This window comes from Lutjanus erythropterus, chromosome 22, assembly GCF_056507025.1.
Source record: "Lutjanus erythropterus isolate fLutEry1 chromosome 22, fLutEry1.hap2, whole genome shotgun sequence".
In the NCBI taxonomy this organism is placed as follows: domain Eukaryota; kingdom Metazoa; phylum Chordata; class Actinopteri; order Lutjaniformes; family Lutjanidae; genus Lutjanus; species Lutjanus erythropterus.
In genome coordinates, this window is record NC_139338.1 from 27,118,776 (window position 1) to 27,141,765 (window position 22,990).

At 42.1% G+C, this 22,990-nt stretch overlaps 1 protein-coding gene across 1 annotated transcript; it reads left to right on the forward strand.

Moving 5' to 3' along the window:
• The first annotated feature begins 2,475 nt into the window (after positions 1–2,475).
• On the forward strand, positions 2,476–22,331 carry cand1 (cullin-associated and neddylation-dissociated 1). Its single transcript, XM_084710676.1, has 26 exons — positions 2,476–2,817; positions 9,353–9,428; positions 9,547–9,614; positions 9,707–9,861; positions 10,004–10,127; positions 11,400–11,487; positions 11,619–11,787; positions 11,911–12,016; positions 12,097–12,242; positions 12,402–12,553; positions 12,912–13,052; positions 14,321–14,462; positions 15,141–15,349; positions 15,443–15,611; positions 15,713–15,802; positions 16,476–16,629; positions 16,722–16,959; positions 17,860–18,048; positions 18,161–18,304; positions 18,811–18,946; positions 19,027–19,203; positions 19,647–19,742; positions 19,993–20,162; positions 20,296–20,460; positions 20,738–20,845; positions 21,074–22,331. Exons 1-26 carry the CDS (start codon positions 2,750–2,752, stop codon positions 21,296–21,298), a joined length of 3,705 nt encoding a protein of 1,234 aa, XP_084566802.1. The 5' UTR covers positions 2,476–2,749; the 3' UTR covers positions 21,299–22,331.
• The last annotated feature ends 659 nt before the right edge of the window (positions 22,332–22,990 follow it).

The following is a 22,990-nucleotide window of genomic DNA, read 5'->3' on the forward strand; positions in this document are numbered from 1 at the left end:
CGCAGGTGATGATTCATATCAGCAGCAGCAGCAGATTAGAAAATCAAACCGGCTTCATTTCAGCGGCTCTTCAGCTGATCCAAAGTGCTCCGGAGGAGATCGAAGAGCACAAAAAAGAAGAAGAAGAAGAGGAAGAGGAAGAAGATGCTGCACAGCCCACAGGCTCACCCTCTTTCTATCTGAGCACAATTTAAGAGGTCAGACACAGTTTAAAGCCTTTTTCCTAAAGTCGTTAATAGACGGAGATAATCGGATAGAAAAAGGAAGAGAAATCTGTCGCTTTGGTGCAAATAAAGTGAGAAAAGCTCGGAGGGGCAGAAGTTCAGAAATATATGCGGGGTAAAAACATGTAGGGCTTAAAACACTACAGGGCCAAATGAAGAGGTGGAAAAATAGCACATTCACTGACGTACCGGGGCCTCATTTATAAAAATGTTCTCCGATTTGTTCTTGAATTAGTCTCAAGATAATTTCTGACAGTGTGCTTAAAGGGATAGTTCACCCCAAAATCAATAATACATATTTTACCCCTGGTCTGTGGTGTTATTTATCAATGTAGATAGTTTTGCTGTGAGTTGCAGAGTTCTGTACAGTGTTTGGAAGTTACTTTAAAAATGTACTCTGATACAGTTACTGTTAAAAAAAGTAATCAGTAACATAATCCAAGTATCACAACATTAAAGTTAGATGGTTAAAACCCTCAGAATATTAAAAAGTTCTCAGTAGAATTCCATGAGTGTGTTCTAGATTGATGTAGACCCCTTTGAGAGGGTTCTTGTTAAACGGACGTTCCTTGTTTATTCTCCCTGGGTGGGTTCTAGACTAAAACTTGGAATACAAAAACAAAAAATCTCTGCAGAATCCCTGAGTGAGTTCTAGATAAAACCCTTGGAATATCAAAAGAATCTCAGTAGAACCCCTGAGTATATTCTGGATTAAACTCTTGGAATGTAAAAAGGTTCTCATCAGAACCCACTGAGTGAGTTCTAGATAAAAAGGATTGATGTAGAACCCACTGGGAGGGTTCTACTTAAATGACTGGATATAAAAAACATTCTGTGTTAAAACTCCCTGAGAGGGTTCTAGATAAAACTCTTGGAATATAAAAAGATTCTGCATGGAACCATTACACCATAGAAGGATTCTCTGTAGAACCCTCATAGGGGAATTCTAGCTAGAACTCTCTGAAATGGTTCTCTTGCATGGTTCTACCCAGAACCTTTATTTCTAAGAGTGTGGGAGCAGTTACGCAGAGATTTTACCACCTGTGTTGTCGTCCATCACTGATACTGAGATCACATCAGTCATATGTTCGTAGGAGGAACAATAGAACTGTTTCGCTGTTCATGAAGGTCCTCTTAATGTTCTTTAAAGACATTTGAACACATCTAAAACCTCAGTGTTAAACCTCATGCTGTCACTGTAGCTGCCTCAGTACAAATGCATCATGTTTGTCAGTGAAAATGTTATTTTGTCGGTCACAGCTCTGCAGCTCCACCGCTAAAGAGCTTTGTTTAGCTTCGCTCCGAACAAATGATCAGAGAGCCTCAAGGTCGACTTCAAGCCGAGAGTGTTGAGTCTCTACTGCCTCTGCACAATCTGCCTTCTCATTTACAGCCTTTAAAGAATGGAGTAAATAAGCCCTCAGACACTTTGAAAACATGTGCAGATTTACACATCACGCCCTGTGAGAAGATTATAAGAACCCCGTCCTGTCAGAACTCATCTGACTCTGTGTATTTACATGTTCATACAAAGACAGCTTCACTTTTATGTTTCTTCTATGACTGCATGCATAGAGAACGTGACAGTTAGTGTGTGTGTGTGTGTGTGTGTGTGTGTGTGTGTGTGTGTGTGTGTGTGTTAATGCTGTGAAGAATTATTGTCACAAAGATTTTCACATACAAGGGATTTGCCTTTGCTATTATGGTGTATAAAAGTCACTATAAGATAAGATAAGATAAAATAAGATAGAATTTTATTAATCCTGACAGTAATTCTTGTTTCAAATTGCTCCAAAAACAGTGAAATAACATGACAACATAAGGCAGTGATATTAAGAAGTACTAAAAAGTTATATTTCCCCAGATAATGAATATCAAAATGGCACATGATATTAAACTTAATACTTTACATGTTAATAATAATGAAAATATCACACATGATAATGAGAGATAACATTGCACATGATATCAAAACATGACATTAAACATAACAGAAAAATAACACAGCACATGATAATGAATATAATATTGCCCATAATCCTGAAAAATAATGTGTTCAGTATGAAGAATATTGGAGGGGAGATATAATAAATTAGGTAAAAAATAAAATGGAATGATCATGTGCAGTATTATTGTATTATACATTGTTTAAAATTTAATTATCTCTGCATTAATAAAAGTAAAGATACACACACATAAAAAAAAACCCAGCTCACACTCTGACCTTCGACCCCGCAGCGTCCATCCTGCTAACCCCGCCCCTCTGCAGAGAGAACGGGAGCTCCATTCAAACAAACCAAACTCGGCGCCCCGGGATGCGACAGTCGCTGTAGAGAGAGAGGAAGGCGGCAGCAACAGAAAAAGAACCAGAAACAAACCGTTTACCTCAAAAACAGAGCAGCAGGAGGACAGAGAGACAGAGAGACAGACAGAGACACAGACAGACAGACAGACAGTCAGCAGCCTGAACACACACATACTGAGCGCAGTCTGCTAGCAGGAGGCTAACAGCTAACAGCACCGACATGGCGAGCGCCTCGTACCACATCTCCAACCTGCTGGAGAAAATGACCTCCAGCGACAAGGATTTCAGGTAAAATAACACCTGAGCAGAGCAGACTACCTGCACAGCTCCTATCACGAGCTCACACTGTTTGTCTTGTGTGTCAGAGACAGAGGGAGGACAGCTAACGGCCAGTCTGTCAGGCCTCAGGCTCTCATGCTAACTGCTAGCCTGCTGCCACCTGTCTGATCAGCGTCACAGCGCTAGCTAACGCTAGCTAGTCCAGCTAACAGCATCGGTGTTCGTTAGCGATTGATTCGGTAGCGGTTTAAACTCGGTGACAGCGTTAATAGCTGGTTAGCAAGCTAACCTGCTCCACATCATGCTAACCTGACAGTTGAGCTGCAGATAAATACCGACAGTTAGCCGTTAGCTTGGCTGCTATCTTGCTAGCCTCAATAGCAGCATCAACTTCTGTCATGCCGCAAGCTAGCGTGATGTCAGCTACCATTTGTGTATGAATCCTAACGGTGCATGCTGCACGGTGGATTTAAATGTTAAGTTTGCATCTCAGCTAACTGTTCAGATGCAAACGGTTGATGTAACGTCAGTGTGTCGTGTGGGGTAACTAGCATGGTGTTTTGGGGGTGTGGTAGCTTTGGTAACTCAGGTAATAACATGTAAACAGACTGGAACTTCACACCATCACTGAGGTGGATGTTGCCAATAGTTATAGTATGACGTTTTTGTACTTATCTATCAATTTAATTTGTAATCAATCAGTCTGAGGAGGAGGATATAGTAAAATACTGTGAGATGTGAGAGACTGTTTTAATGTTGTTGTCTTTCTCAGTGTGACCTGTCCACAGCTGATTAGACAGACTGAAGATGAAATCTTATTGAAGTCATCTTTTTATGGTTACTCTAAACCAGGGATACTCAACTTTAGAGCTGCAACAATTAATTGATTAATCAAATTGATTGCCATTCATATAACAGTAATTGATTGATATTTTTCCCCATTTTTTTGACCAAACGACTAATCAATAAATGGATATATGAACAGCAGATTAATCAACAATGAAAATAATCTTTTGCAAAATGTCAGGAGGCCAGGGGTCGGTCTTGGCAGTAGTTCATTTCATAATTAACTTATTAACTAAATTTATTTGGTGCAAGAATTGACAGATAAGTCAGTTATTTAATTCCTTCCCTGTTACTAACAGCCTGATTTATCGCATCATATAAAAGTTGGATATCTGTTCCTCCTTCCTGGGAAAAACAGCGTGAATTAGGGTAAATGATTATTCTCATTGTTGATCAATCTGTCAATCACAATCTTGTCAGTTGGGAAAATATGCTCCATATGTTTGAGCCTATTTTCCAAGTCTTCCCTGTAATGATTATTCTCATTATTGATCAATCTGTTGATGACTTTTTCCTCTAATCACTTAGTTGTTTGGTCCACAGGATGTCAGAAAATGATGACCAGTGTTTCCTGAAGTCCAAGATCACGTCTCTGACTGTCTTGTTTTGTCCACAACCAAAAGATATTCAGTTAACTGTTAGAGAGGAGTAAAGAAACTGGAAAATATTTATAGTATTTAAAATATTATAAAAATGGCAAAAATTCACTGGTTCCAGCTCTTGTATATTTGCACGACTCATTGTTGCTGTATTTATTTATTTTTGTTGGGGAAAAAAAAGAACTGTAGAAATGCTGTTCACTGTGATGGATGATCTGCCTGCAGCAGGATTCAAGTCTCTGCATGTTGATTTTTGCAGAAAATAACCGAAACCAGTGGCTGCCTGGAAAGTATAAATCAATCTTAAAAACTGACGCCATGACTTGGAAAATAGAAGACCTCTGTGAGATCAATATGCTGCTCTGTCAAATCAGATTTATTGAAAGCTATCAGTACAGTGTATCAATCATTCGTCTGACTTCTGCTTTCAGTTTGTTTTTGAAAATAATCAACAGAAACTGGAAACACATAACATCTGTGTTTAATGGTCTGAAACATATAAACACACTGACACATTGATTTTCATTTTAATCTTCTTCTAATTTCTCTGTTACAAATGAATGAATACAAACAAAAAATTAATTGAAATTCTAATCACATGTATGAAAACTAGAAGACAATTCATTGAACATACAATACAGTAGACCTGAAACAAATAAATTGATTTGATCCATATAATTTATTCATTAAGCGTACATGCCAAATGTTCTCTGGTTCCTGCTTCTCAATTGTGAGGATTTGCTGCTTTTCTTTCTTTATTTTTTGGGGTTATTTAAACAAACAAGATATTTTTTGGTTGGACTGCTAGGAAATTGTGATTGTATTTTTTTTTCTTTGCTATTGTGCTTCATTAGATTAGATGAATAACTGCCAGTTGAACAGATAATTAAAAACAATTTTGCACTGTTGCCATGGTAATAGACGTTCAAATCAATATTTCACTGCTGTGTTTTTGTATTTTTCTGAGGAAAAGAAAGAAATGTTGCGTTAGCTGCGCCAAAAAAAGGAGAAAAAAAAATTAGAGTTGCAATGATTAATCGATTATTAAAATAATTGTCAGCTATTTTGATAATCGATTCATTGCTTTGAGTAATTTTTTAAGAAAAAAGTCAATATCCTCTGATTCCAGCTTCTAAATGTGATTTTTTTCAGTTTCTTTACTGCTTTATGACAGTAAACTGACATTTAAGGATGTCATCCTGCACTTCGGTTGACATTTTTCACCACAGACCCAACGGCTATTAATCGAGAAAATAACTGACTGATTAATCAACTGTGAAAATAATTGTTAGATGGAGCCCTCGACAAAAAACTGACGAAGAGCCAGAAATGCTGTTTAATTTGTCTCAAAACCTGCGTGTGGTATGAGAGTACAGAACAGTATCTGAGCAGAGTATTTTCTCAGCGCTCACTTGTCAAGTAGATGTTTTAGACTTTAGAGGCGGGGATGGAAGAGACGGCGGCTGATGACCCTCGCTCATTAGACTCATAATTACAATAATGGTATGGCGGTCCCCGACTAAGGATTTTCCTTGCTGACTAGCACTTATTAGATCGAGACAGTAGTTGACAAGTCACTGCACATTTATGATATTAATTTTAATTATTTAGATAAATGTTTTTGAGGCACAAAGCGAGCCACTGGTTAAATATTAAAAAGGGTAAAGACTGAATTTATCTGAACATGCTGGGACTTTATTTCAACACAGTATAATCTCACACACGTCTTGTCGTTCTTGTCGAGTCCTGATCAAATCCCTCCTAAAGTTATATCACCTCAGTACTGTTTTCCCGATTGTCAAACCGGTCTCTGTCGGTTACCAAGGCTGTGTTCCATTCTTAATAGGAAAACTAACTGAGCTAACTGGCTAATGCGAGCTACATCACAGTTAGCAGCAGTGTGTCGGTGACTTCAGTGTTATGAGAGAAAAGATCTGTGTTGCAACGATCCCTCGGGGAGGAGCAGTTCTTGAATGGAGTTTGAGGTGTTTTTCTTTTTCTATGACTAACAAATAATGAAATCGCGGTTGTCTTCTAACGGTTTAGTCGACTGTTAGGGTCAGGGAGCAGCCACAGATAACAGCAAAGTACAGAAGTAAATAATGGGGAAAGTATGACAGCTTGTGATGTCTACATTTTATATTACATAATGGAAAATAACCTCATCAATATGGTGATAGTTTTTTCAAGCATTTTTCTTTACCAGTGCCTTTATTTCTTTGTGTGGCTTAACGTCTTTGGCTTGTCTGAATGTAGAAGTGAGTATTAAGAAGCAAAGGACTTGGGCTGCAGCTAATGATTATTTTCATTAAATAAACGTTTTGATATGTGTTGTTGGAGCTGAACGCGGCCCTGGCCTTCTGATTTTCTTGTTCACATTGAAAATGAATTGATTCACACTGGAAGGATGGACACATTTGAGGCAGTTTTCATGACGGAATAACTGAGGCTGCGACTAATGATTATTTTTATGGTCAGTTAATCTGTCAGGCAGTTGTTTGGTCTTTAAAATTGTGAAAAACGTTGATCAGTGTCTCACAAAGCCCACTGCGACGTCCTAAAATGTCTGCAACACAAAGATAATCAGTTTACTGTCAGGGAGGAGTAAAGAATCCAGAAAATATTCACATTTGAGAGGCTGAAATTTTGCCTTTTTCTCTCTTAAACGACTCTCAGATCGATGGCGATTAATATAGTTTCTGAATAATCGTTGCAGCTCCTCAGGGCAGGAAATTAACTTTTTAAAACGTCAGCCACAGACAGATAAATGTTTAAATTCACCAGCCACTCAATAGTAAGTCATTATTTTGTGTCACTGTCGTATTTTACCAGCATTTGGCCGGTGCTAATTTCAAACCCTGACAGTGTGATCAGACAGTTCAGTGTCTGAAAACCTCCTCATGCTTAACAGATCAGACTCAGAGGAGCACGCCAGCCTCTTTTGTAAGCTGCTCGAGGACAATCACAACCAAAGTCTGCAGCACAACTAATCAGTTTCATCACTCCTGACAGCAGCGCTCTCAGTACAAGAAACCCGTGAAATCGTCAGACTTGTCAGATTCCCGTCGCTGTAGAAATTGCCGCTGACCCTGGACGAGACCGGCGAGGAGAGTCATTTCCACCCCGATCTGAGCGCTTTCATACTGAATCAGCTCTGCAACAGAGATAATTACGCTCTCTTTTTAGGGGATGTGTCTCTGCCACTGAGCTCGCACCATATTTTCAGCTGTCTAACAAACATAGCGAAATTGCTTCTCTAATTTTGATGTGTGGTCTGTGTGTCAGGAAGATACAAATATTGGATCAAGAGACAGAACTTCAGACTGAATCACTCTGGTATTTGTTGCTGTAAAGAAGTTCATATCATCCAGTGATTCAAAACAGCTCATATGTCGTCCTGTACATGACTTTTACTGTCCAATCAAGAAGAGAAAGTATTACCTCATTTTCTGTTTTTCCCCCATTTTTCCCTTCTCCTGATTTGTAAAAGCACTTCGAATAAAAAGGTCATGAAACACTCAATATTTTGGTTGATACACATTTCACTAAGAGCTAATAACTTAAATGTATCCGTAGTCCCTTTATATCAGAGACGTCTTTTTAGCCCTGAGCTCAGGCTCTCAGGCTGTCCAACAAACTTCCACTAATCAAATGCATTAGACGGTAAAGGTTAACGCTGAGCAGACACTCTGTGATTTGATTAATCTTGCATGTTGCGTTCAGTCACACACACTACATGTTTAAGTCAGCTTTTTCTGCATTCGTTTTTTTTTTCCCTGTTCGTGATTCCCGTAAGCTTTTATTCAAACAAGACGGCAGCGTCCTGCAGGATGTTGACAAAGAGGGGAATGGAAGCATTGTTTTGTTTATTTCTTCTTCCAGTATGAACACCAATACGCCAAATTTTTCTTGAATTATTTTCAGTTTAATCCAGAATGTCATTCCTCATGTTGAAGGCTACAACTAACGATTATTTTCATCGTCAATTAATCATTTGACTATTTTCTTGAGTAATGGATTAATAAATGATGGAAAGTGTCAATCACTGTTGTCCAAAGCCTAAACTGATGTCCTCAAATGTCTTGCTTGGTCCACAGCCAAAAGATATTCAGTTTACTGTCATAAAGGAGTAAAGAAATAAAAAAAAAATCAAAGTTAAGAAGCTGAAATTAGAGAATTTTGACACAAAAAAGGCTCAAACTATTAATTGATTATCAAAATAGTTGGTGATTAATTTAATAATCGTTGCAGCTCAAGGGCACATGTTGTAGAATTATATTAATCAGCTCCCAAGTCAGTAAAAAAACCCTCTGAGAAACACCTTTTTTAGTGCATTACAGATTTATTAGTGTGTTCACACTGCCACTGAGGTGAAATTTCTGATTTCTTCTGAACTTTCTTCACTCTGTGATGTGTCAAACGTTACATCCTGTGCTTCACAGCGGGCATTTACCAATCTATATTAAAGAAACACGCATGCAAACGTGAACAACTCGTGTACTTTCTCTTCCTGAAGAAGCTAAATTCCAGCTGGAGTCAAGACTGCAGCAGCCACAACATTTAAAATACAACAACAATATGAAACCAAGTCGTTACAGTTTATAGCAGATCTTTTGACAGCAGCCGTGTGGAAAATTAGACTTTAAAACTGTCCCGAGCCTGATTGTTAAGTGTTTGTGTAAATAATTGTTACAACTCTAATTACATCGACAGATTCATCCCAACTCTGAATGTTTTCAGTCCTGGGTTATAATACGACGGTTGCTGAGCATTAGGTACAGGGACTCGCTTCAGATGACTGTCAACCATCATTACTTTGATTATAAGTTCTTTTTCTGATGGGATAATTTCTGACAAGAAACTCTTAAAGTGAATCTGTTCATTAATAACCACCAAGAATCAATATACTGCTGTCAAAGAGGGCGACTGCACTGCGGTTTAACTATTATGTTTAGTTTTATTAAAAAAAATCTCGGTCCTTCAACTCCTCAGCTGCATTGAAGCAGGAAATATTGATCTGATTCCACTGCAGGTTTTTTGACAGGTTTTCTGCTGAGCCTTTTTATGAACTCGTTATTTATTTCTCTGTTTCTCTGCAGGTTTATGGCCACTAACGACCTGATGACGGAGCTACAAAAAGATTCAATCAAACTGGACGACGACAGCGAGAGGAAGGTCGGTTTATTATGGTTTACCAGTTGGAAATAACTGTTTTATTGTGTGCAAGCAGTCCGTTTGTCTTCTCGCTGAGGAGGTGATTGATTGATTGACTGATTGATGTGTTGATTGACAGGTGGTGAGGATGATTCTCAAACTGTTGGAAGACAAGAACGGAGAAGTTCAGAACCTGGCTGTCAAATGGTAAAAACTGTGTTTTCACTGTGTGTTTGTTTTAATCTCTGCTTCTTCGTCACTGTGTGTCTTTTGACTGTGGGTGCGTTTGTTTTCTTCAGCCTGGGGCCCCTGGTCAGTAAGGTGAAGGAGTACCAGGTGGAGACGATCGTGGACACTCTGTGCACCAACATGCTGTCGGACAAAGAACAACTCAGAGACATTTCCTCCATCGGACTCAAAACTGTGATCGGAGAGTTACCGCCCGCCTCCAGTGGTAAAAATACTACAGATACTACTGACAGTACTGTTACTTTTAGAATATTAGTAGCTGTACTGATACTGCCTCTCAGAGGTAAACAGACAAATGTCAGGACTATAAATCTTATCTGTCTAACGTCCACCTGTCTGTGTCTCAGGCTCCGCTCTAGCTGCCAGTGTTTGTAAGAAGATCACAGGTCGTCTGACGAGCGCCATCGCCAAACAGGAAGACGTGTCTGTCCAGCTGGAGGCGCTCGACATCATGGCTGACATGCTCTGCAGGTACACTGCCTGTCTGTCTGTCTGTCCGTCTGTCTATTAACTGTACATGTATGCAGTGATTACAGTTTTACTATTACTATTAATTCTTTGTGTAATACAAGTTTTCTTTGCATTAATGTTTAAATATGCAAATGATGTATTCTGTCACTTAAAGTTAATCCTCAGCGTCCATAAACTAGCAGCGCTTCTGTAGGTTGACCAGCTAATGTTAGCATAGCATGCCACAGTAGCTAATGTTAGACGTACAAGGAGCTTGTGTCTATTTCCGTAAGCCACATTAAGTTTCACTTAACTTAAGTTTGTCCCTTAGTCAAATATTTCCCTAATCTAAGGGCTTCATTCAGGGGCGTTGATTAAAGCCTCTTATGTCGTCTCCTTGCCAAAGTGTTTAGACTAAGCCGTTCCCGGCAGTTATTGTCATAATACAGCACATGTGCACGTTTGTTAACAGGGTTACGTTCACTCACATCATCCTCTTTTCATGTTGATAGACAGCATTGTTGTCGGTGTTAGCTAGCTTCTCCAAAAAGGACACAAAGAGAAACAAAAAGAAAGCCAACTTGACATAAGATGAGAATGTTGAAGAATATGGAAAGAACAAACACATAATCCACGAAGATTTGACCAACAACACACACACAAGCAGAAGACGTGACTTGATTAAATCAACATGAGAAGAGACAAAAACTAATAAAAAAAAACTGACAGTAATATATGAGACAGTTCTGTTAATGTTGCTTGTGCTAACAACAGTTGTATATTCTTGTAAGGAACATTAAGGACCCCCTTAAATTTTCAGAGGAAAATGGTTGCTAAAGAACATCCAGTAGTGTATAAGGGTTTGTTTACTCAGCTGCCTACAGATTAAAGGGTTTTTCCGTACAATATCCAATGATAGTGATTTTATGTTACTAATTTTTGCTCACTGTGCTGCAGACACCCTTTGATGAAAATTCAAGGGGGCAACCGTAGCCTAAGTAGTTTCACACAACTTGCCACTGGTTCTCTGGTTCCACTGTCTGACTGGTTGAAATGTGGTTAATTAAAATGGAAAAATATCGGTGATAATGAAGGCAGGAGCGTTGTGCTGCGTTCATGGTGACCTCTGAAAACAGTGGTATGAACAGTTTGGTGGTGTTGCTGCTCTACGGTAGAAAATGAAACTGGTACACCAGCACACCTCTACTGCTACATCTGATAATTTTCTCTGTTTAATTTTGTCTGGAATAAAATAGACAATAATTAAGTGTCTATCTGTCTGTCTCTCTGCAGACAGGGAGGTCTGTTGGTGAATTTCCATCCCTCCATCCTCAGCTGTCTGCTCCCTCAGCTCACCTCCCCCAGACTGGCTGTCAGAAAGGTACATCTGACCTTTAAGTTACCCCACAACATCATTTTAGGAGCCTGAATATGTTTATTACGTCGTTATGTTCCTCTGACAGCTGTTCAAGTATTTACAGCTGCTGTTTTGTTATTATGTGAATGTTTCAGAGGACCATCATGGCTCTGGGCCACTTGGTCATGTCCTGTGGGAATCTGGTCTTCATCGACCTGATCGAGCACCTTCTGACCGAACTGGGAAGGAACGATAACATGTCGACCACCAGAACTTACATCCAGTGCACGGCCGCCATTAGCAGACAGGCTGGACACAGGATCGGTGAGACAGACAAGATTTTCACAATGCATGTTAACCAAAACGATCAAATTAATGCAAGAATTGAAGTTGAAGTTAAGTCAAAAAAACACAGAGTTTGAAGTTTTGTTCTGTGTGTTTTTGCAGGAGAGTATCTGGAGAAGATCATTCCTCTGGTAGTAAAGTTTTGTAACGTTGACGATGACGAGCTCAGAGAGTACTGCATCCAGGCCTTCGAGTCCTTTGTCAGGAGGTAAAACACACACTTATACTTCAAACATGTACTTACAGTTGTAGTTGTTCTTGTTTCTGATGTTCCTGTCGTTGTTTCAGGTGTCCTAAAGAAGTTTACCCCCACGTCCCCACGGTCATCTCTATCTGCCTGCGCTACCTGACCTACGATCCCAACTACAACTTTGATGATGAAGACGAGGACGACAACGCCATGGACGCTGAGCAGAATGACGAAGACTACCAAGGTGCAGAATTTTATCTTTTATTCTTAATAAATCATATGTGGAGATGATAATAAGACACCATCAGGCAGAGCAGGAGGTTCTCAGGGCCTTGAACTTAAAATAAATCATCAGGATGCAGCAGCGTGGATAATAAAAACCGCTCCGTCTTTGTTTGTGCAGGCAGCGATGATGAGTACAGCGATGACGACGACATGAGCTGGAAGGTTCGGCGGGCGGCCGCCAAGTGTTTGGACGCCGTTGTTTCGACCCGTCACGAGATGCTGCCAGAGTTTTATCGCTCCGTCTCTCCTGCCCTCGTCTGTCGCTTCAAGGTACCGTCAAACTCGCCGTCGCCTCGCTGCTCTCTCCTTCATCACCTCCTCACTCTGATGCTTTGTTTTCATCTCATCATCATCAACATGTGATTAACTAGTTCTGACAGCAGAAATTTTAAGAAGATCCGACTGTATCCATCCAAGTCTGCATCAACTAATTGATTACTTTGGATCAGGCAAGCTCTACCTATCAGTAAAACTAATAGATCACTTGTAGTCACACTTACCTCTAATCCGTACCCGTGGATCAGGCTGATTAATCTCTAATCTGTTCACCAGACACATCCCAATCTATTGATCTCATGTATGTAATCCATACCTGTGAGTCTGACTGGACCTGCCTGTCTGTCTGCAGGAGAGGGAGGAGAACGTGAAGGCGGATGTTTTCCACGCCTACCTGTCGCTGCTTAAACAGACCAGGCCGGCTCAGAGCTGGTTGGCCGATCCAGACGCCATGGAGCAGGGAGAGACACCACTAACCATGTTGCAGAGTCAGGTAATGTAATGCGTTATAACACTTATTTATGCTGTGTGGTCACAAACTGGAAGAGAGTACATTTTCTTTTTCATTTTCAGTCTAGATGAAGCTTCACTGTGTACCTGATACTGTTATAGTTCCATGTTTAACTTGCTGTGTGGAAGACGAGAGAAATACAAATCCAGTAATCTCAGTAGAGCCACAAGAACCAACGATTAACTGTTCAAAATGAAGAAATGTGCTCGACTTTTAAACATCCAACATCATCAATAGTTAGGTAAAAATATATCCTTACCTGAAAGCATCTAAACGTTTAAAATATGAGAAATTTAAGAGGAATTTGCATGTTTAAAAAATGTAGTGAGGACAAATAAAAAAAGAAAAAACACTATTTCAGCAGGAGTGAATGTTTTTAAAGAAAGTTTAAAATAACTTAAAGAGTAAGTTTTAAAATCAATGATCAGAAAATCCCACTGGCATCAGTGTGACAGTTATTTTTATGGACGTCAAACAGGAAGCGTGTTGTAAGACGTGTTGACTCAATCAACTGCAGCTTCAGCCCAAAACTTTCAGAGGCAGCAGAAATCTTTTTTGTTTTGAACTGTGTTGTTTGTATTTAATTGCTTTTTTAAAAATAGTTCTTGTCTCTTATTGATTGCATTTCAGATTTCAAACTCGACCTCTAATTGCAGCAGTGAGCGTTTCTGTTTGTTCCAAACAAAGCACCTTTTGTTCCTTTAGAAATCACGAGATGCATCAGAGCTGAAATGACCAGAAAAACAATCTTTTGACAACTGATTAATCATTTACAGTCATTTATTAGTAGTAAAAGTGACAAAGATAATCGGTTTCCTGCTGCTTTTCTTTGTTTTGTATCGTTATAAATTGAATATCTTTGAGACAAAATAAGACATTTTAAGTCACTTTAAACTCCCAGAATGATAAGATAAAAAAGAAGAGAAGAATAAAGAAAGAAATATGCTAAAGCATATACAAATAAAATAACTACACGTCCATGTATCTATCATCTAGATGTTAGAACCACACGCTGTAATGATCCATAAATATTTTGATCCTCACCGGCTGCAGTTTAGTTTTTGTGCAGCAGATGTCACTGTTGCAGCTCTGATTTGGTTTAGAGTCTGTTTTCACGGTGACAGGAAACCCTCAGCATCCTGCATTGTTGACCACAGAAAACAGGAAGTAGTTGTGGTGGTCTCTCCTCTCTCTCTCTCTCTCTCCGGTTCTCACGGTGTGTCTCTGTGAATGCCTCTCGCCCTCTGCAGGTCCCCATGATAGTGAAGGCTCTTCACAAGCAACTGAAGGAGAAAAGCGTCAAAACTCGTCAGTGTTGCTTCAACATGTTGACTGAGCTGGTCAACGTCCTCCCAGGAGCTCTGACTCAACACATCCCAGTACTAATACCAGGTAATACTGCGCACAAGGTACTGGTACTGCTGCCGAGGCCCCACACTGTCTGTGCATCTCAGCTCCAAGCCCATCAGTCCCTAGTGAAGATGTAAATCTTTGAAAACACATAGCTGGCTGATGTAAGCTACTGTTAAGGGTGAAATACGGCAGGTATATCTACACGATAGGTGACAGAAATACACTCATTAATGTGGGAAAAGGAAGTACAGGGACCTGGATCTTGAGACGGGTCACCCAGCCAGGCCGCGATCGCCAAACAGAGCCAGGATAAGAGCTAAGCGAACCCAGCTCAGACCTGAAACAGCGAGCCAGAGAGAAATGCATCATCATCATCATTGACCCACTTTGATTCTGCACCAGCCCACATCCTCCTCCTCCTCAACCCCCCCACTGCACGACACACAAATTCAGATGCAGTGTTTTCTAACAAGTTTGTCTGGAGGTAAAGTTACCACAGCTAGAAAGCTAGCATTAGTTAGCCGAACATGCTAACATTCGTAGCTTATGTTAAAGCAGCGTTTAATCCATTCAAAACACGTGTCCTCTTGTGTTTCATGTTTCTGGGAGACAACAGAAAAGACGCCACCGTCTAGACTCATGAAACTCTGAGGGTCACTCCTGTCAGCCTCCTGCACACCTTCAACAGTGGCGGTGTGTTTTTTTTTTTTTTAACAGGTATCATCTTCTCTCTGAATGATAAGTCGAGCAGCTCCAACCTCAAAATCGACGCCTTGGCCTGTCTGCACGTCATCATGGTCACGCATCCCGCTCACGCCTTCCACGCCCACGTCCCCGCCCTCGTCCCACCCGTGGTGGCCTGCGTGGGAGACCCCTTTTACAAGATAACCTCTGAGGCTCTTCTTGTCACCCAGCAGCTCGTCAAGGTAGGGTAGGAGTCGAACCCGCTGCCGCCTCCGTTTCCTCTGATGGTGTCGCATGATGAGCTCACAGGCGATTCTACTGGTTCTCTCCTCCAGGTGATCCGACCTCTGGACAACCAATCAGAGGGCTCCGACAGCTTTGACCCCTCCCCCTACATCAACGACTTGTTCACCTGTACAATCAGACGCCTGAAAGCTGCCGACATCGACCAGGAGGTCAAAGAGCGAGCCATCTCCTGTATGGGACAGATCATCTGTAACCTAGGTAACCACCGTCTGTCCGTCAGTCACAGTGATGCCAGCTGAGGTGCAGCTTCCTGTTTGACCCACCGGTTTGTCGTCTCATCTTCCTGTCTCTTTGTTTAGGTGACCGACTGCCCGCTGAACTTCCTGGAACATTGCTGATCTTCTTAGAACGCCTCAAGAACGAGATCACCAGATTGACGACGGTGAAGGGTAAGCCCCGCCCCTCCAGGTTCAGCTGCTTTTACACAGTTCAGAGTTATTTTGACCTTTCTTTGAACACATTCACATGAAATTTAGTTTGTTTTAAACCTAAAAAATTGAACATGATCGTGGTTTCTTGCTGGACTTAAATTCAGTGACTGTGGCCGATTTAATCAGCTCTGTGTGAAAACATTAACCTGAATAACCACAACTTCCACCGGGACATGCAGGTTCAGTTCAGCGTCTGACTGAAACTCAGAAAACCTCCAGTTCTTTGTTTTTTCCTTCCACAATCTGTGCTTTTCCCTCTCGTCTCTGTTCATTTATGAGGCTCCAGGACAGACATGATTTTTTTCACCCAGGCTGAAACATGTTGAGCTCGTGTGGACGCCTCAGGTTGGACCACCTCAGGCGACTTTGTGTCTAATCGACGTCTCTCCACAGACTGTGTGTAACAGTGCTGCCTCACACTCTTTCTGAGCACAGAGTAGAAATTTACTTTGTGTACACTGTAATAACAAAGGCTTTTTATTTTTAATTATAGTGGCAGGAGGACTAAATGTGTCAAAACACAAATGCTGCCTTAAAATAGAAACTTTCCAGGTTTACTGTCATAAAGTTTGAAGAGTTTTATTTCTTTGAGGTAGAAATACATTATTATTTTTAACTGTGTGTTTTGCAGCTCTGACGCTGATCGCCGGCTCTCCGTTGAAAATCGATCTGAGGCCGGTTCTCCCCGACGCTGTTCCCATCCTCGCCTCCTTCCTCCGTAAGAACCAGCGAGCCCTGAAGCTCTGCACGCTGGCTGCTCTGGACATCCTGCTCAGAAACTACAGGTGACACACACGCCCGTCAACCACGCCCACAGCGGTCGACTCCACCCTCTTCTTCCTCTCGGTGACGCGGTTTGTGTTTCTGTGCGTTTCAGCTCTGCGGTGACTCCCGTCATGGTGGACGCCGTCCTCGCCGAGCTGCCTCCTCTCATCTCCGAGAGCGACATGCACGTGTCTCAGATGGCGCTGAGCTTCCTGTCCACGCTGGCTGTGACTCACCCGTCCTCGCTGGGTCAGCTGAGTGGTGGGAACATCCTCCAGCAGCTCATCGCACTGGTTCGATCCCCGCTGCTGCAGGGCGGAGCGCTCGCCGCCATGCTGGACTTCTACCAGGTAAAACAACTGGTTTTATTTGGACCTTAAACTTTATTTGAGTCACAGTGAGACCAAATATCTCTTTAATTCTCTCAGGTAACATTCTTTAAATTTAGTTTCAACATTTACATACATATAAAACAACAACAACAACAAAAAATGAATAATATAAAAAATCTCAGGTAACATTTTGTGTCTTGCTTCTTGTTTTTTTTTGGGACGGGTCTAATTGCTGATATTTCAGACTGTAAGCTCTCTGCATACTGTGTTGGCTGGTCCTTCTTCACGCTGCCATCTCTGTGAACATCTGTCACCAGCCTGTTTCATATCTGACTTAAAGTGGGAGCATCTTTACTCGTCTGTGGTCCAAACCACAGCAGCTCTTTGTTTTTTTGTGCTCACAGCTGAGATAAAAACATCAGCTTGTGGTATTTTCAGCTTCTCAACCAGCTTACCCGCCACACAAATGAGAGCTTTATTTCTCAAGTCAAGTCAGATTGTTCATTGTCATGTTCCTGCACAATGAAATTCTTCCTTTGCCTTCTACTCTGAATGTTGTTATTTAAGGAAACACAGTTGATGAGGATGAGGGTAAGATTCCTCAAACAACTGCAAAGAATTTCCAAGATTAAGATTAAAATGATCAATTTACAAGAAAAAACTCACTATTTTATTTTATTAAATTACTGAATTTAATCTCCTGCCCCTCCCCTGACTCCATTTTTTTTTTTTAAACCTACAATTGCCCAAATTCAGCGTAAAACACAGGCTGTGGGAGCTGGTGATAAATAAGAGATATTTGAAAGGTTGGGTTAATAAAAGCTCATTGTTTGATCAGGAACATTTATGTTTTAGATTTTAATTTTGTTTTGTTAACATTAATAACAGTAATAACTGCATGTTTGTGTTTGTGTTCAGGCGTTAGTGGCCACAGAGACTCCTGGTCTGGGTTACATGGACCTGCTGAGGATGCTGACCGGTCCGGTTTACTCCCAGAGTGCTGCTCTGCCTCACAAACAGGCGTACTGCTCCATCGCTAAATGTGTCGCCGCTCTGACCAGAGCCTGTCCCACCGAGGGACCTGCTGTGGTCGGACAGTTCATCCAGGTAGACTTACCTGTCTGTCTGTCTGTCTGTCTGACCTTCTGTAGCTCTGTCCAGATAATGTGAACACTCGTGTTTTAAACAGATTTAAATAAAGTTTCTTTTTGACTGACAGGACGTGAAGAACAGCCGCTCCACAGACTCCATCAGACTGCTGGCTCTGCTCTCATTGGGCGAGGTGGGACACCATGTGGACCTGAGCAGCCAACCAGAGCTCAAGACAGTCATCCTGGACGCTTTCTCCTCCTCCAGTGAAGAGGTAACACCCGTCTGTCCGACCAGGAAGTCGACGACACTTGTTGCCTTTGTTGGTTTGAGTCATTTAGCTGGTCAGGTTTAGTCATGAGGAGAGAGACTGGTTAATGTTGGGGTAAGAATATCAGGTCAAGCCAGTTAGAAGCAGAGTAGGTTGGGTCATACCTTCGTCACCGTGGGATAAAATAATCGCAGGCACAGTACAGTGCTTTGAGCGAATTGCTGACATAATGTTAGTCATCCTAATTTAGTATTTTTCCTCCATTTATTTCTTTATTATGCCCATATTTCAGTATCAGTTAGTGAGTAGAGATTAAATGATCTGCTGAATAACTAATGGATCAACAGAAAATTAATGAGCAACAACCCAGTGTTCTGTAGTTGATGGCTAGTCTTTGGGTCCGTCTACAGCTTTAGGGTCTTGTATGGAACTAGAACCACCAAGAGCTTGTTTAATTTAGTAATGTGCTGGTAGATATTCACGTCTCTCTCTGCCTGTGTGTCTCTCAGGTGAAGTCAGCGGCCTCCTATGCGTTGGGCAGTATTGCGGTGGGGAATCTTCCGGAGTATCTGCCATTCGTCCTGCAGGAGATCTCCTCCTCCAAGAGACAGTACCTGCTGCTGCACTCGCTCAAAGAGATCATCAGTAAGAGCAGCTCAAAAACTTTATAAATGAATCCGTGTGTGAGCGTCTGCTTTGGTTTTAATCTGTGTGTCTGTGTGGAGGTTCGGCGTCGGTGTCCGGCCTGAAGCCGTACGTGGAGTCGGTTTGGTCTCTGCTGCTGAAACACTGCGAGTGTCAGGAGGAGGGAACCAGGAACGTGGTGGCCGAGTGTCTGGGCAAACTGACGCTGATCGATCCTGAAACCCTGCTGCCACGCCTCAAAGGATACCTGCTGTCAGGTAATCAATACTCGGATCAGTACCCAAGAAACCCTACTGTCAGGTAATCAATACTCTGATCAGTACCCAAGAAACCCTGCTGTCAGGTAATCAATACTCTGATCAGTACCCAATAAAGCTGAGCCGATCGATCAATGAATCGTTATATCATTCTGTTAGTCTCCTCTTTCTTCCTGGAAACAGAATCTTTACTGATGACAAAAATAAAAACCGACCAATAGGAACATTCCACACTTTGATAAGCCCCGCCCCTTTGCTCCTCCTAGCCAATCAAACTGGCTCTGTCTCCCCAAACTGCATCTCATTGGTTTACACAATGTAAAAATGAATCATAAATTAATTAGTAATTTTAGAAGAAATGCCTGCTGGACCTGAAGCAGCCATCTGATAATTGATTTGAGATATTGATTTATTGATTACTGATCTGTTTTCTCTGTGTGTAGGTTCATCGTACGCCCGGAGCTCCGTGGTAACGGCAGTAAAGTTCACCATCTCTGACCAACCACAGCCCATCGACCCACTGCTGAAGAACTGCATAGGTAAAAAACTGGACTTTATTGATCCCTGATTACAAACACAACTGCTTTATTGACAAGTTATTGACACACAGGCCTGATCTGCCTACGCTAAGTTTGCAGACGAGATGTGGAGGGGAAGAAAAGTTTAACTTTCACAGAAATTCACTGAACTCGCATCCTGTTTTGTTCTAAAGTATAAAATAAATCAAACAGATGAATGGACGCAGTGAGCTAAAGTGCTAATTTGGTAACTTTTTAAAAATTTCCTCAGGTGATTTCCTGAAGACGCTGGAGGACCCCGACCTGAATGTGCGTCGCGTCGCCTTGGTAACGTTTAACTCTGCTGCCCACAACAAGCCCAGTCTGATCCGAGAGCTGCTGGACTCGGTTTTACCACAACTGTACAACGAGACCAAAGTGAGGAAGGAGCTGATCAGAGAGGTGAGAATAACACACACACACACACACACAGGAATCAGACATGTTGTTTGAGCAGTGTTATTTATCAGCGGATTTTTAACTGTGTGTGTGTGTGTGCGTGCGTGTGTGTGTGTGTGCGTGTGTGTGTGTGTAGGTGGAGATGGGTCCGTTCAAACACACGGTGGATGACGGTTTGGACCTGAGGAAGGCTGCGTTCGAGTGCATGTACACTCTGCTGGACAGCTGCCTGGACCGGATCGACATCTTCACCTTCCTCAATCACGTCGAGGACGGCCTCAAGGACCACTACGACATCAAGGTCTGACAGCACGCCAAAACACACCACTACCACATCTACTACTACAAGTATTATTACTGCAATACTCAGGACTAAAGTATTGATTTTAATAAGAGAAGGATGGATACAAACATCCTCTGTGTCCATCATAGAAGCAGAAACCAGTTGTTGTGTCCCAGGCAGAGAAACTCATCATGCACACACACATTTTAATTTTTTTACAGACAGAATTTTTGAGGACGAAGCCTCGGTGTGAACAACAGACACAGTCTGTTCTAATGACTGTTGTTGTTTTCAGATGCTGACGTTCCTGATGCTGGCCAGGCTGTCGTCTCTGTGTCCCAGTGCTGTCCTACAGAGACTGGACAGACTGGTGGAACCACTGAGAGCCACCTGCACCACCAAGGTACACACACACACACACACACACACACACACACACACACACACACACACACACACACACACACACACTCCACCAGTATCACATCACAGTCAGTTCACTGGTGATGTGGAAACAGGTGTGTGACGTCTTCTGAGGATCCTTTGTCGTGGTTTTTGATTATTTAATTTATAAAATAAGTTTCTCCACGTTTTGGTCAGAGGAGTGAGAACCGTCTCCGTGTCTCTGCAGGTGAAGGCGAACTCGGTGAAGCAGGAGTTCGAGAAGCAGGACGAGCTGAAGCGGTCGGCGATGCGGGCCGTCGTGGCGCTGCTGACGATCCCCGAGGCCGAGAAGTCGCCGCTGATGTCAGAGTTCCAGTCCCAGATCTCATCCAATCAGGAGCTGGCGGCCATCTTCGACTCCATCCAGAGGGACTCCAGCTCCGCCAACATGGAGTCCATGGACACCAGCTAAAGAGACGGACAGACAGGTTCCCACGATGCAACACGGCACCACCCCGCTGCTGGAGCGCTAACCCTGCAGCATGTTTCCATGACAACAGGACGCAGACACACACACGCACATACATGCACACAGACACACACACACACTCGTAGTGACACACCCTCTCCTAGCGATTGATCGTTCCATGATGCATTGCACTGAAATCAGCTGTTGGAAGAGAAAGGAAGAAGAAGATGGACGTACGGCTCACACACACGGACTAAAAGGACAAAAACAACGAACAAAAACTACAAAAAAATCCAGAAAAATAAGAATTCCATATGAGGCTTGGAAGCTCCTCCCACTTCCTGTTTGTTTTTCTAGCGAGGTCGTCTGATTGGCTGATCTCCATGTTCATCATCATTCTTCTCTTTTTGTTTATTTTCTTTCTTTTCGTTATTCCAGAAAGTTCCACAGGTACTGTAACCTGATTGGCCGCTGCTGAGTGACTGACAGTTGGCGCGTTAAAACTGACCAATGGGGAAAGAACAGCCTCTTCCTGCCTGAGGCTGTGGTGACCAATGGGAGAAGGGCTCGCTCTGTTTTTGCATATGATGTAGGCAACCGTTAGGCTGCCCCGGGGGTGACGACGGGTGGGCGGGGTTTTACTGTTTGTGGACCAATCAGCTTCTTTGTTTCCCCTGATTCAATAGACCCGCCCTCGATCCCTTCAGTCATCTGAAGGAAGGGGAGAGGGGGGATTATTGGACCGGGACCAGCCTGACCAGGCCTGACCGGACCAAACTGGTGTCCTGTGTGGCTGTTGCCACGGTAATGCAGTGTGTAACACAAAGTAAGCATATTCTGATAAGTTTGTTTGTTTGTTCCCGTCAGCCCGGCTGCTCCAAACCGGTTCAGTCTGGTCGGGACCTGTATGATTTACTGTGCTCTGGTGAAACCGGGTCCAGTCTGGTTTGATCTGGTTCAGTCCGGTCTGGTCAGGACAATCCACTGTTGTTTATCGCCCAAGAAAAATAAAAAGGTCCATTTCTGCCTGCCTTCATACTCTGATTTCTGTCTTCTTTCTTTTTTGTGTCTGTGGCGTCACTCTGCTTCAAACAAAGTGTTTCTCAGATGGTTTCACACTCGCCATGTTTACACACACAAAATATTCTGGTTTTTGCCCTCGTTATAAAAAAGACGATATTCTTACGAGGCCGTTTACATGGCTAATAAAGTTGAGGGGTGTCACATATCTTCAGAACCATGATTTGACTTTTGATTTTAAGGTCACAATACAATTTGATTTGAACATTTTATTAGCACTGACAGCTCTGCCATTGTTAGACTGCCAACTTTTAATTTGTAAAGATAAACTGATCATTAGTTTTATGCCCTCACAGCTGTCGTTTACATTTTCAAATTCTTGCTGATCTCTTCTTGAAGATACTCTGGTTGGTGTCAGGTGTGATACGTTTTCTCTTGTATGTGGTTTGAACCGCAAATGTCATCTCCATCTGGAGGAAAAAAAAGCGCTGTAGTGGCGGGCCAGTCGATATGTGCACATCAAACACTTCATCACAGGTTAGTTACTGATGTTACTGAGTAAATGACGTGTCCCGATTGTGCCTGCAGATCGAAGTGAATCAGAAAAAATGTTGGCCCTACTATAAAACACTTTTTTTTTAATGGAGTTTGGTTTAACAGCCTGTCTGCTCAAAA